We start from the raw sequence: 18,432 nt of genomic DNA on the forward strand, positions 1-18,432 counted from the left end.
TCTAATACAAGATGACCGACTACTTATACTAAGTGGAAAGGGTTAAGGGCAAGGCTACCGCACAGTAGGTAAGGGTAAAGGGGATGTAGATATGGTATAGGTGCGTTGGCAACACAGCCGGATTAGTGATGGGTGGTCGAATGTGGAATGAGACCGAGAAACGTTGGAACGGACCAACGGTAAGAATACAACGTGCGGGAATCCGCAGTCAGGGGAAACAGAAAGAGGAAAGCCACATTGGTGGCACGAGTCAGACCGAGTCATAGGTGCGGGACCACATTGGTGGTCGAATCAGAGGATGAACGTGCGTGCACGTGCATAGAGGCGGGCGATGCGAGGGACGGGAACGGTCCCGAGGATCCGGTCAACGGAAAGGCGGTAAAGGAGGACGAGCCGGTAGATGGTGAGGGCAAGGATGAGGGGAAAATGATAGGGGGGCCACGTGACCGATGTTACTTGTAACAAGAAGTCAAACGACAACAGAAGGACAAAGGGTACAATAGTAGAGTAGCCGGACATTGTGTTGTCCATTAGAGAGTGGTCTGAGTGTATGTTTTTTAGTTGTCTCTTTCATGCACGCACTAATGATACTACAGATGATGTTAAACATTTAGAGTCTCAGTCTCCCTCAATGTATTCGATCCCCCTGGTCATCGACACGAATGGTGAGGTCCTCCGTGAGCTTCAGGACTTGGTCAAGTGTTTCAAGGACTTCCCCCTCCCAGATCAAGCTAGTACCAAGCAGGTAACTGAAGAGCTCCCTTCGTCTGACCAAGAAGCTGTGCGCTCGACTCCAGTAGCTTCGCGCCCAACCCAGGTGGCTCCGTGCCCATCCAAAGTAGCTCTGCACCCAACCCAGGTGGCTTCGCGCCCAACTCAAGTAGCTCCACGCCCAACCAAAGTGGCTTCGTGCCCAACCCAGGTAGCTCCACACTCCAAAAGTTCAGTGTATTCCATGCACCTGGTCAGTTGTGGATAGCTGGGGACCTTCAGATGAAGTCTTGCTTCGGGCCACACATGAACAGGCGCAGCCATCTTTTCAGGATGAGGATGACCAGAGTGTAGGACCTGTGGAAGAGGATGACAAGGGTGATTCGGATTGTGGTGAGATTGGAGATAATGAACTGATGGATGCAATTGAAGACATTGCATTGGTGGATGAGTATAGGTATGATATAGACCCTGATGATGACCTAGATGACATTGAAGATGATTTTATGCCATCATCCCCTACAAGATGTCCTACGAGATAGTATTGCATATAGATGTTATATAATAAATTTAATATATGCACAATACCTTGGTCTTTCTCTATAAGTGCAAAAGTATTAATAGTTTTTCCCATAAGTGCATGTGGTTCACACTTGGTCTGTCCCAATGTATCATTGGTCTTTCCCAATTATTTTAAACAGTACCTATGGTCCTTCCCCCTGATCTGGTCTTTCACAATTATTTTGAAAAGTACCTATGGTCCTTCCCCGCCCAGTGTGGTCTTTCCCCGCCCAGTGTGGTCTTTCCCCGCCCAGTGTGGTCTTTCCTGATTATTTTGAAAAGTACCTATGGTCCTTCCCCCCTGATCTGGTCTTTCCCGGTTAGTTTAAAACATACTGATGGTCTTTCCTGGTTAGTTTAAAACATACCACTGGTCTTTCCCATTGTGACCTGGTCTTTCCCTATGACAGTGAAAAATACCAGCGGTCTTTCCCGGTTAGTTTAAGACATACCAATGGTCTTTCCTGGTTAGTTTAAAACATACCACTGGTCTTTCCCATTGTGATCTTGTCTTTCCCTATGACAGTAAAAAATACCAGCAGTCTTTCCCAGTTGGTTTAAAACATACCAATGGTCTTTCCCGATGATAGTAAAAAGTACCAGTGGTCTTTTCCCTCCTAATATGGTCTTTCCCTCTGACGGTAAAAAATACCAATGGTCTTTTCCCTCCCAATATGGTCTTTCCCGGAACTACTAATGGTCTTTTCCCTCTTGATATGGTCCTTCCCTATGATGGTAAAAAATACCAATGGTCCTCCCACTGGTGGATACAGGTCTTTCCCTATAAGCACAAAACATAACAATGGTTCTTCCCACAAGTGTATGTAGTGTTGTCTCAGCTCATCTCAGCTTATGCATTAGCACAGCAAACCCTTGGGTACAGTGTGCTCTACCTGCATCTGTACCGGCAGTACACCCATACCCATAAATGCATGGGTCACATGGGTAAACCCCTGGGTATGTCTGCCCTCTTACTTCCTCTTTGATGCTTGCCAAGTCTTGTGATGCATCAAGCCAGAAGATGATCTCATTAATGTAGCTCTCAAGCTTTGACTTGTCAGCAAGCCTCTCGCTGATTTGCAAAGGTTGTATGCATATGGTTCAAGGCTGTTCTTGACCGAAATATGAGCAGCATGGTCGTCAGCTGTAGTTTATAGATATTATAGATAAGCAGAAAGATACCCTTGTATTTCTCAGCCTCATTGACTATGCACTTGATCTTCTCAGCAGACAAACAATCCTTGTTGTTGGTGAAACCTTGAAGGAGAAGAGCGGGAGTTGGATGAGGGCTGCAATGATATTATTTTGTAGTCTATGCATGTCTAGTAGCTACATTTGTATGTATACCCATTGGTTTACCCCTCATGGGTACCATACCTGCTGATACCCTTGGATACACGGGTATGGGTGCGGGTCAAGGTCTGGAGATCTGCAGGTTTACCCATCCTAATATTGTCAAGTTTTGCACATGCCCAGAGGCTGTGGCTGCCGATATACAGCTCTTTCAAATGGGTCTGTTTCTGGCCTCATTTTTAGAATCAAAAACAGCTTTCACATTCAATGTCTTGGATGACTTCTTGCTGGACAACCTGGAGTGTGGGATCTCAGTAATGAATTATTACAGCAAATTAAGGAGGATGACAATAAGTGTATTTCCCAACTTGGTGCTGGTAGGTTCATTGATCACTCACTGGCTGTGTCATTAATTAGGATGAAGAACTGTTACAGAGAGCTCATGAGGGTAGCCAGACAATGGCAGAAACTGAAGCTCCTGAAATGGAATGACTTCAGCCATGAGGAGAAAGAAATCAGACCCGGCGATCTCACTCTCTTCTGTCCGGTGTGTCCCCAGCCAGGGATCAACCTCACATTGCCAATGGGAGAATCTTCCGAGGCCTGCAATGCTGACCAAGAATCCAATCTGGAGATGCTGAGTTGGCTTTACACTAGATCTCTTGTCATGGACAGAAACTTCAAAGCTGAGCATCTCCATGCGGTAAATCCCACCGATAAAGTATCTCTAATAGATGGCTGTGGCTTCATGGTCGGCAATCTACTCTACAAGAAGCACTTGGCCATTGCCAACGATGGCATTTAACATTTGGAGTGCGGACATCTGAACCACGCAGCCGGTGTAAAGAGTTGATTCTATGTGGGCTCTACAAAGTGTTACCTTCAGAACTCAGTGTGCGAGTGATATGCTCGTCCCAAAGAGACTGCCTATAGAAATACTCCTTGATATAATGCAAGGGATATCTTGTTAAGATCAAGGATGAGAGAAAGGAAAGTTACCAAGAACGCGCTCAATGTTCCGAGGATGCGTCCAAAGTGGTCCGAAGGTGGTCCGACATCAAGAAATGAAGGTTCAAGGTTGCGCGAAGTGTCTGAAGAGCTTCCGATGAACAGCAAGTGTTCTGAGAGAAGTACGGCGGTGTATCGAAGTATAAGACTCGTGAAGTATAACTAAGCAAAGTCTATTGGGAGAACTTTAGAGACAGCGAAGAGCGAAATGGCAGCGGTCAGGCCAAAACAATCGTTCCGAATGAACAAAGATCGATTGCGCGAAGTACGACTATCCGAAAGTGACTCTACTAACTATGACTTGTAGCAGGGAAAGTGAAGTGAAGTGCGAGTATCTAGCGAGGCAGATTATATCCTATAGCATGAAAGTCCGAAAAAAAAAAACTGCGTAGGCGAAACCAGTAGTGAGATAAGACATCCGAAATGTAATAAGACTTGAGGCGAGCCGCTACAGAGATATGCATGTAATAAGGCGCAAGGTGTGTTGTTATACGTGTAACCGATGGGCCGACAACATATGTGCCCCTGGACATAATCAATAACAGATAACCAAGTGAAAAACGCACCAGCAAAGTCAAACGGATACGGACGGGACATGGTACGGAGGATCGGAACTGTATACAGGCCTCAGAATTGGACGGACGACCTTCGGACAACTCGGATGAATGCATGGAACTCTCGGAAGGTAAATGGAGTGTCGAGGAATGTGTATGTGGAATACCTATGAGTTTGGCAGGATACGAGCCCAACACCGATCCGAGTGCTACATCTGCGGGGGACTTAGATACTGACCATCCTCGGTCAGTCGTACTCAAAAATGACTTAGCGAAAATCTGCAAGATTTGAGCGCACGTGACTGTTCCCCATATGTGGAGCAAAGCGAGAATCAGTGGACCGGTGGATCGTGGGAATTGTGGTTCGTCGGAACAATGGAACACAGGTTTGTGGATCGAATTGTTGTTCCCTATAAATTCTCGCCCTCTTCGCTTCTTCTCTTTCCTTCATCGCATCTATTACTGTCATGTCCTTTGTCCAAATACCCAGTTAACCCTGACGCTGAGCATCTGTTGCGCATGTTCGACGCGTACAGTCATAGAGCTTGACCAGCTCCACACGCTAATTCCGCTCGACGGAGTCTGTTCCATCAGCTGACATGGAGCAATGGTGCGGTGACTGGGATACATTCTTGGTGCGTGTCGTTTTTCCTTTTTCTTTTCTTCTCTGCATACTGACTTGTATATATTTTTCAGAAAAACTTCGGCGCAGTGCCAGACCGAGGCCGCCGAAAAGTGTGTCACGCTTCCTTCGACTGCCGCCATCGGCAAGAAGGGAGACGACTGCATCAGCCACCTGTCCTCTTGTGGCAGAGGCGATTCACAAGGCCGAAGAGAAGTGTGCGGAGGACACTCGGAAGTTGGAGGAGGAATGGTGGAGAGTCGAGGAGGAGGAAGAGCTTGCTCGGAAGGCTGCAGAGGAGAAAGATTTGGTGAGGAAAACTGTGGAGGCTACTGCATTGGCCCGCAAGATTGCGGAGGATGGAAAGAAGACTGCGGATGTCAACAGAGACGATGAGCAGGACGTTGGGGATGGAGAAGGGGACAGTGAATCTTTGGAGGCTGGAGAGAAGACCGGCAACATTATCATTGTCAAGCAGAAGGTATGTTTACTTGTTCTCTGGTTTCCGATTCATGCTGACTTGTGTTCTTTTTCAGACTGGTCGCATGACCGCTGGCTCCGCGCCAGTCATTTGTCGGGACAATCCTTGCGCGAAGTGCGCCCAGCAGGCTCTTCATTGCGTTGGACTCACCGGACGGAGTTGTGATGCATGCAGAGATGCGCACATTCAGTGCGAGTTCAGTACCTTGGCCCCTAGTAAGTCTTTTCTTTTTGTTGCTTCTTTGTCTCAGAACTGACTTGTATTTTTCAGAAGGCAAGAGGGCTAGGGCCGCTGCTGCTATCGCGACACCGGTTCTGGTCGCAGGTGGTTCTCGGACTACCGGAAGGAAGGCCACCTTGGAGCACGTGACTGTTGTGTCCGAGGATGAAGACGCTGCGCCTCGTGCTCGTCCGGGACCCAGAAAAGGCAAGAGAAAGGCTGCTGTGGTGGAAGAGGAAGAGCAGGACTTAGACGAAATCGACGATGCGTTGGAGCGGGAGTTCGCCATTTGGGGGGTGAAGTATCAGCAGGCGGAGGGAATCATGCAGGAGATGAAGCTTGAGATGGACCGGGTCGGTGTCCTCATGGCAAAGCGGCGCTGTATCTGCAAGTAGATAGTTCCTCTTAGTTAGTTCTTTCTCCAATGTATCATAGCAATATAGATGGTTTTGGTCCTGAGTATTCCGGTGTGCATCCATTCCAATACCATGTCCAAGTCTGGAATTCCTGTTTGATCTTCGCTGTGCCTAAGAGGAACATAAGAATATTGAGCACACGCTATCGGAACAATTGGAATAAGAAATAAAATAGTGTACTAAGTGTGTGGAGTACCGTCTGTCTTGTCTTCATCGATGCACTGTCATCGTCTATGCCTTCGGATGCTCGGTTCGTAGTCCCTTGTTTCTGAAAAGTCTGTCAAAGTGCGTGGCACGCTACCTCCGCGTGTGAAGGGAAATGTATAGTACTCGTCGCTGTGCGCAGGATATATTCGGAAGTCCTAGAGTTCATTCTCGCAAGTCCATGTCACTGAATAAATGTCTATATGCTTTCATGCGGATCATATGTAAAGATTGTTCGGAAGTTCGGAGAATTAAAATGAGATCACCGGATGAAACCCGGGGTAAAACGGAGACTATCATACTGTTTTTGTATTTTTCTGTGTTTGGTTCGGAAGGAATGGAGTTGTCGCTACTATTCATTGGATCCAATGTCGAGTTCTTCGTCCACTGGCTCTTCTACCACTTCTTCTGCAATCTTGTCCAATGCTTCTTCATCGAGACCGGTAACGCTTGTTACAGATACCTTGCTTTCACTTTGCGGGAAATACGGAAGCAGCCGGAACACCACATATCTGAGCTTGGATATCGATCCATCCAACTCGCCTAATACGTACAAACCTCTGATAGTCCTGCGAAGGACAATCATTGGTCCGAGGTACCTTGGTTTCATTTTCCGGTTAAGCTTGTACTCAATCTTCGAGTTCCACACGAGCACGAGAGTGCCTGGAGCGAAGTCGTGATCCTTGATGGTGTTTCGGAACTTCTCTTCAAATTCGCGGACTGACCGGAATCGCGCTTTCATGACTTTGTCCTTGATGCTGTTGAGATCTTCTTGGTGCTTCATGAGTTGATGGGTGTGCCATGCTATGAGGTCTTCGGATGTGAAAGTCTCTTGTTTCGGTAGATCTACAAGAAAAGTCACTTCGGCGAGGTCAAATGGGAATATCGGTTCTACTCCGTGTACCATGAAATAAGGCGAAAGTCCGGTGGACTGCTGGATAGTTACCCTCTTGGCCCAAAAGGCTGTGTGCACATACAGATACCATCGGGATTCTTCTCCCCCAGAACTGTTCATGATGGCCTCCCGGACATCTCGGTGCCGCCGCTCTATGATTCCATTTGCTTGCGAGTTGTACGGTGATATCCAGACGTGGTGGACGTTGTATCGCTCTGCAAGATCATCAACTGCGGCTTTGATAACTGGTGCATTGTCCATAACGATTTCGACGATCAGACCCCATCTGCAAAAGAGTTCCTCAAAGATAAATGATGCTATAATCTTCGTGGATTCTTTCCAGAGTAATCTCCATTTTGGATAGGACGTTAGTGCACAGCGAGCATGAATAATTCGGTCAAACCCTCCGGCTTTCGGCATCATCATAATATCAATATGTACCCTTTGGAATATTCCTCCGGGCACCGCAATTATTGGCGGGATGTGCAACTTCCGGGTTTGCCTGATCTGGCACTCGTGACACATTCTGTTATACCACTTGATATCGTCAATCATCAGTGGCCACCAAAATCGGAGGAGGAGACAGATTCGGATCGTAAATACTCCCTTATGCCCGAGGTCGTCGTGCGCCTCCTTGAGCAACTTGTAATGCTTGGTTTCTGGAATGACGAGCTGATGTTTTCCTTGCATGTGCTTCCTCCACATTCTTTCGTCGAGGATGAAGAATTGGCATGAGGCATTTACAAATATCTCATATTCTTCATCCGAGAGTTCCAAAGGTCGTTTTCGGTTCTCAAGGAACTTCTGAATCTTGAGGATTTGCGCGTCCTGCGCTTTCGCGACATCGGAATGTGGAATGCGGGTTTCGTCGGGAGTGACTTCAGTGGTACCTAACAAAACAACAAGCGTGGGGGGGCGGGTTAGTGGGTTTGGGACGGGTGAGTCGTGTGGATGGTGTGGGTTATCAGCATCTACTCTTGCGATAGCGTGAGTTCGGTCATTGAGGATTTCCATAGAAAACGAGTATGAGTGGTCAAGCCAGTCCTCATGATCATTGTCTTTGTCCGGATCTTCGTCAGCACGCGGTCTCCTTGAGAGTCCATCGACGCCTGCGTGCTTTGCTGCGGGAACGTGAACTAGCGTAAATTGAAACAGAAGTATACCAGCAATCCATCGGTTGATTGTTGCATTCGGTTGGAGATCGGTGTTATTGATCATCCCCTTAATATACTTGGCATCGACCTCAACCATAAGGTTGATGACACTGAAAATAAAAACTCGGACTGCGCGGAGAGCATGGAACAAACCGTATAACTCCAGCTTTGCCTGAGAGTACCTAGTCTTGACTTCCATGAGTGCGATGGATCTGAAATGATCCGGGTAACATTTTCCGTCTTCACCGATCTGTAGAAGGATAAATCCGATAGCAATGTTAGATGTATCAACCGTGAGAATGACTTCATGACCGCATTTGTAATCGATTGGACGGAGTGCAGGGGACTCTAATATGGAGTCCTTCAGGGTCTGCATCGCTTCTTGCTGTTCCGGTCCCCATACGAAGGGCGCATTTTTTTCTGTGTAAGGTTGACGAGTGGACGGGCGATCTTCGAGAAATTCTTGATAAAGATGCGCAAGACTCCGCAGGTTCCAAGGAAGCCCCACACATGTGTGACGTTGCAACACTTGGGCCAGTCTCGGATCTTTTACACTTTGGATTCTTCAGGAACACGACCTTCAAGCATACACTTGTGTCCGATGATAATAGCGGTTGGTGCGGCTAAAACGAACTTAGTAGCGGATATGGTTACACCAATGTTTTCGAGTCTCTGGAGTATGTGGTTGACTAGCGTGCAATGCTCCCAAATGAACCGGCAAATGCCCGGATTCTCCGGAATGGTTTTGTACGAGCCGTCAGCTCTCTGATACCACGTTTTCACCGATCTAATCGGAACATCGTCAACAAAAGGGTACATGAAATCCGGGATTTAATCCGAGCCCCTTCAGTGACAAATTCCATATTATATGGGCCATCCGACCTACATAATATCCCGTATCAGACGGGCCAGTGGACCATGGGCCCATGTTGTGTATATCCTCGATGACGACGGATGGGCCGGGTAACATATTATTTCCGATGGAGACGGGTGGGCCCATGTATGCCAATGATATATATATCCTTGATGTTGACGGATGGGCCGGGGGAATATGATCATTCATGGAGATGGGTGGGCCCATCTGGGTAATATGTAGAGTAGGATATTATAGACAGCTGGGCTGAAGAGAGATGTAAGGCAAATATTGTTATATAGATGGGTGGGCCAACAAGGGTGTATTACATATATGGGTGGGCCGGGGTAGGGGAATATTACATAAATGGGTGGGCTGATGTGGGGCATATTACATATACGGGTGGGCCGACATGGGGAGTATCACATATACGGGTGGGCCGAGGGTGCAATAAAATATTTATTACATAGACAGGTGGGCCGAGGTGGTGGAATATCACATATACGGGTGGGCCAACATAAGGGATATTAATTAGATGGGTGGGCCGAGGGTGTGATAAAATATTAATTACATAGACAGGTGGGCCGAGGTGGGGTATAATTATATAGACGGGTGGGCCAACATAGGATGTATTACATAGACGGGTGGGCCGAGGTGGGGGATATTACATAGATGGGTGGGCTGATGTGGGGGAATTGTACATAGATGGGTACATATATGGGTGAGCCTAGATATGTTTCATCAAGACATACAGCTGATGTAGCCACCAGCGAATCAAACACGTAGGATACATGCACACTATGAGTGCATATACCTACCATCAACCACCGAAATCTAAACCCGTAAGCACGAAAACATGAATCGACCATGTGTGGCATTGACCAATAATTGAGTACTGAAGTGGGAAAACCCCACACCTGAACCCTGGTGTGCAATATATCCTATTTCTACACACAGACACCAGAAGCACAACACTTGCAAAAATATAAATGTCAAATTTTCACAGTGCCGAACCCCGAACCCTGAGATTTTACCAACTCCTGAACCCCGAAATTGTGGACTGCCGGGTCTCGGGGGTCGGGGGTCGGCACTCGGGACTTGGGAAATTTAGGGAGATCAATAAAATTTGATCTACAATAAATTTGATTTACAAACAAATTGATTTACAAACTTTTGAAAGATCTGTGTCGTCTCACATATTGAGTCCTGAGTTCTGGGACCCCCGAACCCCGAGACCCGGCAGTCCACAATTTCGGGGTTCGGGGGTGATCTACAATAAATTTGATTTACAAACTTTTGAAAGATCTGTGTCGTCTCACATATTGAGTCCCGAGTTCCAGGACCCCCGAGACCTGAGACCCGGCAGTCCACAATTTCAGGGTTCGGGGGTTGGTAAAATGTTTATGGATATATGAAAGGTTGATTCAAACATGTTTGAAAGATGTCTTTCATCTCAAAAATCGAGTCCCATGTTCTGGGTAAGACATCTTTCAAACATGTTTGAATCAACCTTTTGTATATCCATAGACATTTTACCAACCCCCGAACCCCGAAATTGTGGACTGCTGGGTCTCGTGTTTCGGGGTTCGGGGGTCCCGGAACTCGGGACTCAATATGTGAGACGACACAGATCTTTCAAAAGTTTGTAAATCAAATTTATTGTAGATCACCCCCGAACCCCGAAATTGTGGACTGCCGGGTCTTGGGGTTCGGGGTTCGGGGGTCCCGGAACTCAGGACTCAATATGTGAGACGACACAGATCTTTCAAAAGTTTGTAAATCAATTTGTTTGTAAATCAAATTTATTGTAGATCAAATTTTATTGATCTCCCTAAATTTCCCAAGTCCCGAGTGCTGACCCCCGAGACCCGGCAGTCCACAATTTCGGGGTTCGGGGGTTGGTAAAATGTCTATGGATATACAAAACTCGGGACTTGACATTTGATATGAGACATCTTTCAAAAATGTTTAAATCAACCTTTCATATATCCATACACATTTTACCAACCCCCGAACCCTGAAATTGTGGACTGCCGGGTTTCAGGGTTCGGGGGTCTCGGAACTCGGAACTCGGTATGTAAGACAACAAAAATATCTTTCGGGGTTCGGGGGTTAGTGAAATGTTTATAGATATATGTAGGTTAATTCAAACATGTCTGAAAAATTTCGTTCATCTCAAATGTCAAATCCTGAGTTCTGGGTTTCAGGACTCGGCACCTGGCACTCGGGGTTCGGCACTGAAAATTTGACATTCGGGTGTTCGGGTGATATCTAAATCACAACAGCTTTGAGTTCTGCCAAAGCGTGAAACTTGAAACCCAGTGTGCAACATGTTGATTTTTCATTTATATCACACAAATCATTGAGTTCCGAGTGCCCAGTGCCGAGACCCGAAGCCCGAGACCCGAAAATATGTACACAACATGTCCATTTTTCACTCACTGCACAAATCACCGAGTTTCGAGTGCCAAAGCGTGAAACTTGAAACCCAGTGTGCAACATGTTGATTTTTCATTTATATCACACAAATAACCAAGTGCCAAGTGCCAAGTGCCGAAGCCCGAAGCCCGAGACCCGAAAATATGTATATAACATTTCCATTTTTCACTTGTTGCACAAATCACTGAGTTTCAAGTGCCGAAACCCAAAACTCAAAACCTGGTGTGCAACATGTTCATTGTTCATTTACATTACACAGATCATCGAGTTCCGAGTGCCGAGGGCCAAAACCCGAAGCCCAAGACCCGAAAATATGTACACAACATGTCCATTTTTCACTTACTGCACAAATCACCGAGTTTCGAGTGCCAAAGCATGAAACTTGAAACCCAGTGTGCAACATGTCCATTTTTTATGTACATTACACAATTCATTGAGTTCCGAGTGCCGAGGGCCGAGACTCGAAGCCCGAGACCCGAAAATATGTATGCAACATTTCCATTTTTCACTTGTTGCACAAATCACCGAGTTTCAAGTGCCGAAACCCGAAACTCGAAACCCGGTGTGCAACATGTTCATTGTTCATTTACATTACACAGATCATTGAGTGCCAAGGGCTGAATATTGAAACCCAAAGCCCGAAAACATGTATGCCACATGCCCATCTACTCATTGCACAAATCACCAAGTGTCGAGTGCCGAAACCCGAAACACGGTACTTCAAATGGACATGAATTCTGTCTTTGTATGTATGTCATTTTTCATTATCATTTGCCTATATTGACTACCGAGTCTCGAGTACCGACCACTGACCACCGATCACTGAGTACCAAGTACCGAGTACTGACAAATACAATTACCAAGTTATTTGAACCCTACACCAATGGATAATACATACAAATACAATTCGTGTCCATGTGAAGTACTGGGTTTCAGGTTTCGACACTCGACACTTGGTGATTTGTGCAACAAGTGAAAAATGGACATGTTGTGTACATGATTTTGGGTTTCGGGCTTCGGGTCTCGGCCCTCGGCACTCGGAAGTTGATGATCTGTGTAATGTAAATGAACAATGAACATATTGCACACCAGGTTTTGAGTTTTGGGTTTCGGCACTTGAAACTCAGTGATTTGTGCAACAAGTGAAAAATGGAAATCTTGTGTACATATGTTCGGGTCTTGGGCTTCGGGTCTCAGCCCTCGGCACTCGGAACTCGATGATCTGTGTAATATAAATGAAAAATCAACATGTTGCACGCCGGGTTTTGAGTTTCGGGTTTCGGCACTCAAAACTTGGTGATTTGTGCAATGAGTGAAAAATGGACATGTTGTGTACATATTTTCGGGTTTCGGGGTTCGGGTCTCGGCCCTCGGCACTCGGAACTCGATGATCTGTGTAATGTAAATGAAAAATGGACATGTTGCACGCCGGGTTTTGAGTTTCGGGTTTCGGCACTCAAAACTCGGTGATTTGTGCAATGAGTGAAAAATGGACATGTTGTGCACATATTTTCGGGGTTCGGCCCTCGGAACTCGGAACTCGATGACTTGTGTAATATAATTGAACAATGGACATGTTGCACACCCGGTTTTGAGTTTCAGGTTTCGGCACTTGAAACTCGGTGATTTGTGCAACAAGTGAAAAATGGAAATGTTGCATACATATTTTCGGGTCTCGGGCTTCGAGTTTCTGCACTTGGCACTTGGCACTTGGTTATTTGTGTGATATAAATGAAAAATCAACATGTTGCACACTGGGTTTCAAGTTTCATGCTTTGGCACTCGAAACTTGGTGATTTGTGCAGTGAGTGAAAAATGGACATGTTGCGCACATATTTTCGGGGTTCAGGGTTCGTATTTTGGCTCTCAGAACTCGGAACTCGATGACTTGTGTAATATAATTGAACAATGGACATGATGCACACTGGGTTTCGAGTTTCAGGTTTCAGCACTCGAAACTCAGTGATATGTGCAATGAGTAAGAAATGGACATGTTCCATACATATTTTCGGGTTTTGGGCTTCGGGTTTCAGCACTCAGCACTCGGAACTCAATGATCTGTGTAATGTAAATGAACAATTGACGTGTTGCACACTGGGTTTCGAGTTTTGGGTTTCAGCGCTTGAAACTCGGTGATTTGTGCAGTGAGTGAAAAATGGACATGTTGAACAATGGGTTTCAGGGTCTCGGGTTTGAAAAATAGCATAATAACAACTTTCATGTTTTCATTATCATTTGCCTATATTGACTACCGAGTCCGATAAGGGACCCCTTGGATGATCCATTGCTCAATGAAATACTACCTGATTGGAAGTGTGCTGGTTATCAGATATTCATTTGTCAACTCCCGGGTCCCGGAACTCGGAAGTCGGTATGGTTGACCCAAATTTGGGTGGTTGGAACTTGGCATCTCATAGGGCAACACAAGCTTCGCACCCCGGATTCCAAATTTTGCAAGACAACCTGTGCACCATCAAAGGCCATGTCAGGAGATCACCTGCTGCTCCGGGAACTTGGTAACTTTGATTTATTACCTCCTCTGATTTGGTTGATGTACAACTACCTCAGCTCCATCATGTCTACAATTATGATACACATGGGCCCACCCATCTATATTTTATACCACCCTCGGCCCACCCGTCTAATACAACATCCCATACAACACCCTCAGCCCACCCATCTAATACAATATTTTATAATACCCTCGGCCCACCCGTCTAATTTAATATGTGTCTGGGCCCACCCGTGAATGTGATAACAAGTACCTACCCATCTATCTCATACACATCTACCTTAATACACCCATCCGCATAATATCCAACTACCTCGGCCCACCCGTCTACCTAATATTCATGTACATCGGCCCACTCATCTACTCTATATATTCCCTGCATGGGCCCACCCGCCTCCATCGGGAATAATTTGCCTCCTGGCCCATCCGTCATAGTCGAGGATATTTTTATCATGGGCCCATGGTCCGCTGGCCCGTATCATACAGGATATTATGCACGCCCGTTCCCTCATATTATACGGAGATAGGTCACTGTAATATGTGGCCGACCGACACTAAGCGCCAGAAGCCGACATGAGCGCCAGTTCTTATATTCTTATATACAAATGTCATCTTACTCGTCTCCCGACACACTTAAAGGTCGCTGCGCTCCACCACCCTCACGCGCGCTTCGCTCTCACTCAGTGCGCCTATCATACTTGTCGCTCAGTAGCGCTTCATAGCGCTTTCGCTCATTGCGCTTCACTCACCGTCGCGTGCCTCACCAGGCTTATCCGACAGCCCGGTTCAGTGTTTCCCTCCACTATTATACATAGAGGAACCTTCTCAGTAGCAATCCCCTTGGGCTGACATTAGATTCGTGCACAGAGGACTATCTGAGTATAATTCATACCACCCACTTTACAAGCATTCTACATTCCTCACCTACAACGTGTCAGTGGAATTTCCAGGAAGGTTAAACTCTGGTTGTTGAGCAGTACGATTGGAGGGAACACTTGGAGGAGGCTGTGGAAGTACATTGTCATACTGTCTATAACGTCATGGCATAGGAACACCAACACGTCGGCTCCTCCGCTGCGCCAGTGATAACTCCTCCTCATCTACTTCCATAGACGCCATGCCAACAACGACATCAGCTGCTGAGGAAGATGCATTGTGTGGCGAAGAATTGACCCACGACGCAGTGTGCATTGCTAAAGAAGTTGAGCAAATGTTGGAGGGCTCTGCTTCTATGGTCTCAGATGGTGGTGACACTCGTCGAGGGTGGAAGTGTGTGCTCAAAGACTGTCTGTTCATAACACCATCCGCGACAGTAAGTCCGCTGCTGCTCATTTCTGTTAGCAAATTATGACATATCTAGGTGTTATGGGACTATGCACAGGAGATCGTACAACACAATATGGAATACGCACATACTCATCCACACATGCCACACCCCACTCACCCCCCCATCCAAATGTCGCGCCGCGATGAATGCCTCCTTGCATTGATGGTGGAGGATAGGCGCGAAGCAGTGATTCGGCTATGGCAGGAGTTGAACGAGATCAAGCACCTGTTGGGTTTAGAGCACATTTAGGGAGGAAGAGCCAGGGGAAAGAGAGCGAAAGTCATATAGATATCCATTGCCTACCTGCCTTATGATTTACAGACCAATTCATGATTCTTTGTTCTGGAATACCACCTACTACTTGCTTGGTTCGTGAGTGCGTTCTACCAGACAAGCTGCCAATTTCTGGCAGAATTGCATGCACTTATGACCCTACTCTCTGAGATTGATCACTCACTAGTCAGTAATGATTCTCCTCGGCTTATGCATGTCTAACTGTGACTTCTAACAGGTCGATGTTCCCATCAGATTCGTGATCAAAGTACAAAATGCCAGCTTAGATTCCTTCAAAAAAGACATCAGGCAAGAAGTTTTCATTATCAGTGGTGACTGTAAGGGCTACCGAGCCATGCTGTACAGTTTCACATCCAAGACTTGCACCGTTGCTGTCCATGGGCAGCAATATCAGTAACTTCAGACATCCAGATTTCTTCTGGAATCTGTAGCGTCCATTTCTGAATTCAGTCATCCAGTTATTCAGACTCATTAGACTTTCAGTCATTATAATCATCCAGTATATCAGATGTTCCAGTGAGTTCAACCACTCAGGTCATCAGCCATCCAGTTGTTTCGACATTCCAGACTCATCAGTTCTTCAGTATACTAGGATGATCGGCATAGCAGGTATTCAGTTGACCAGGCTATCAGGTATTCCAGCAGTAACCAGTAGACCATTATTCCAATAGAACAGTAGCCCAGTAGCTGAGTATTTCAAGTCTGCAGTTCTATAGTAGCCTAGTAATCTAGTAGTCTAGTAGCCGAGTATTCCAAGTTCATAGCTCCATAGTAGCCTAGTAATCAAGTAATCTAGTGGTCTAGTAGCCGAGTATTCCAAGTTCACAGTTCCATAGTAGCCTAGTGTTTCAGTAGACTAGCTTTGCAGGAAATCAAATATCCCAACGATTTAAGCATTCCACAGTGGCAGTCAATTCTCAAACAACAGTCTATCAGTCTGCCCAAGCACCAGAATACCAAACAAAACAGTCCATTCATAGCTGTAGTAGACCTGACCATACAAATTTCTAACCTACTACTCAGACTCAGACTCGGACTCGGACTTCGTAACATAAAGCCCTTCCTGATAATCCTGCTCCACCTGTGTAACATTGTTGAGCTCATATGGACTTGGGCTTATGGGCCCCAATGAAGTGCTGCAGCTCCTTCGAGTATTTTCGTCCATGTGCGAGGTTTGAGTTTGTCGATGGATTCAAGGACCTCTTGTGTTGGAAGATTCCACATCGCCGACGAAAATTTATCATCGAATGAGCCCTGGACTAATTCACCTGTAGCCCATTGCTTCCATGCTCTCTCGACCTTGTGAATACACATGAGACAACTGTGGAGGAAGACATAAAACAAACATACCACGACAGTTGCAAGGGCAAGTGCAGCTTTGGGGGACGAGGTCTTCCGGAGGCTGTCAGGTATCGCAGCTATACTTTCGAGATAGAAGGCAAATGTATCGAGGATTGTCTTGTGCTGAAACGGCCCCTTCCCTATCTAAAACACCAGTTAATGAATTTGCTCAGTTGAGAGCTAGCCACTTACTGGATTCTCAGAGTCGCTCTCGTCAACATTGGCCCACATGAATGGGAAGATCGGAGGTGGAGCGTTTCCTCTGCCTTCATCATCATGAAAGGCCTGAGTTTGGGGGACGGCCCATTCAACGTATGCTTCAATTTCAACGGGTGTATCAAAGCCTGTGACCTGCCGTGAGATGAAGGCCTGTCACGGCCTTTTCGCCACGTGTTGCGAACATGCTGCGCCAGTTGTACGTGCAGTTGCTTGATCTGCAGGAACATGAGTAGTGAGAACATGGAAAACAAGCTGCTTACTAGGAAGAACACCGGATCATTCTTCTTCTGGAGGGTGTGTGAGTGACCTGTAAAACAACGGTCCCAAAGTCATTGCGCATCTGGAACTCGATCTGCTATATCCCAAGGCTCTTCAAATCAGTGCAATGAGCTCGAACCACATTGGCATAAAAACCGTCCTAAAATGACGAATTGTTCCAGGTGGAAGATCCTCGTTCCGAAATTTTTGGCTCGGTTGGCGTTTACGGTGGTGCATCTTTCCTTGGACATGAGCGGTGCTGCCACTTCCATCAAAGTCTGTGTCATTATCACGGTCTGTGGCATTGTCATCAGCTTCGCAGGTCGCTAGTCCACGTCGCATCAAAGACTTCTGCTTTGACTTGGCGTTAGCCGTGGATGATGTCTGTGAATTTGAACTTAGATGATTAAGCACAAAGGGGACATCACTTACCTTGGCAATGGCGAGGGCCATCATACCCTGTAAGTTTAGTGTAAAAATGTTAGTTTGTATTTGCGCATGTAAATGAATACAATTACCTTCGACTGGGCGCTATTTGCGGAGAGCTTATCTTGTGAAATTTGAATATGTGTCTTGAAGGCATAGCGCTTGAGGGACTGGACACTACGTTGCCTGGAAGAATTGGGTTTAAGTTGTATTTTATGCTCCATAGTTTTGCGGTTGTTCCTGTCCTTGCACCTCAAGTCGCAGTCTTCCCTGTTATCCATACTGACATCCCTATTCTCCTTCACAAGAGTATCACTCCGATCACTAGCATTATCGTCAACGTCGCTGGGGTTGTCATTGTTGGGACCCTCAATGTCGCTGAGGCGATTGTCGATCTCAATGGCATTATTGTCAACGCTGTCAACGGTGTTATTAGTATGATCCATATCGTGATTGGAGCTGGGCTCTGGGTCGACTTTGGATCTCTTGCTAGGCTGGGCAGACATTGGGGCGTCCATGTCAACATCGGACCTGAACTTAGAGTCACTGTTCTTGAGCTGAGTGGACGATGGGGCATCATCGTCAGAAGAATCGAGCGGTACGGCGAAGCGAAAAAGTGACAGTGGCACTGTCCATCATGTGGTT

At 46.4% G+C, this 18,432-nt stretch overlaps 5 protein-coding genes across 5 annotated transcripts; 4 read left to right on the forward strand and 1 right to left on the reverse strand.

The window, feature by feature from the left end:
- Window positions 1–631: 631 nt before the first annotated feature.
- On the forward strand, window positions 632–1,253 carry F5147DRAFT_783486 (uncharacterized protein; the record flags this gene model as incomplete). The annotated part of the gene is made up of 2 exons (XM_041442825.1): window positions 632–964; window positions 1,026–1,253. The coding sequence occupies 2 exons, from the start codon at window positions 632–634 to the stop codon at window positions 1,251–1,253; spliced, it is 561 nt and encodes a 186-aa protein (XP_041284245.1).
- A 1,422-nt stretch (window positions 1,254–2,675) lies between these two features.
- On the forward strand, window positions 2,676–3,370 carry F5147DRAFT_590604 (uncharacterized protein; the record flags this gene model as incomplete). The annotated part of the gene is made up of 2 exons (XM_041432185.1): window positions 2,676–2,942; window positions 2,990–3,370. 2 exons carry the CDS (start codon window positions 2,676–2,678, stop codon window positions 3,368–3,370), a joined length of 648 nt encoding a protein of 215 aa, XP_041284246.1.
- A 1,356-nt stretch (window positions 3,371–4,726) lies between these two features.
- F5147DRAFT_783488 (uncharacterized protein) lies at window positions 4,727–5,844 on the forward strand (the record flags this gene model as incomplete). Its single annotated transcript, XM_041442826.1, has 5 exons — window positions 4,727–4,766; window positions 4,824–5,230; window positions 5,286–5,344; window positions 5,405–5,445; window positions 5,501–5,844. The coding sequence occupies 5 exons, from the start codon at window positions 4,727–4,729 to the stop codon at window positions 5,842–5,844; spliced, it is 891 nt and encodes a 296-aa protein (XP_041284247.1).
- A 9,195-nt stretch (window positions 5,845–15,039) lies between these two features.
- Window positions 15,040–15,498, forward strand: F5147DRAFT_660657 (uncharacterized protein; the record flags this gene model as incomplete). Its single annotated transcript, XM_041434689.1, has 2 exons — window positions 15,040–15,234; window positions 15,283–15,498. The coding sequence occupies 2 exons, from the start codon at window positions 15,040–15,042 to the stop codon at window positions 15,496–15,498; spliced, it is 411 nt and encodes a 136-aa protein (XP_041284248.1).
- Window positions 15,499–16,659: 1,161 nt separating this feature from the next.
- F5147DRAFT_660658 (uncharacterized protein) lies at window positions 16,660–18,293 on the reverse strand (the record flags this gene model as incomplete). The annotated part of the gene is made up of 8 exons (XM_041434690.1): window positions 16,660–16,842; window positions 16,894–17,028; window positions 17,077–17,235; window positions 17,286–17,318; window positions 17,364–17,410; window positions 17,589–17,745; window positions 17,794–17,820; window positions 17,880–18,293. The coding sequence occupies 8 exons, from the start codon at window positions 18,291–18,293 to the stop codon at window positions 16,660–16,662; spliced, it is 1,155 nt and encodes a 384-aa protein (XP_041284249.1).
- Between the last annotated feature and the right edge of the window lie 139 nt (window positions 18,294–18,432).

The sequence above is a fragment of the Suillus discolor genome (genome assembly GCF_016758755.1).
Source record: "Suillus discolor strain FC423 chromosome Unknown F5147scaffold_368, whole genome shotgun sequence".
NCBI lineage: Eukaryota > Fungi > Basidiomycota > Agaricomycetes > Boletales > Suillaceae > Suillus > Suillus discolor.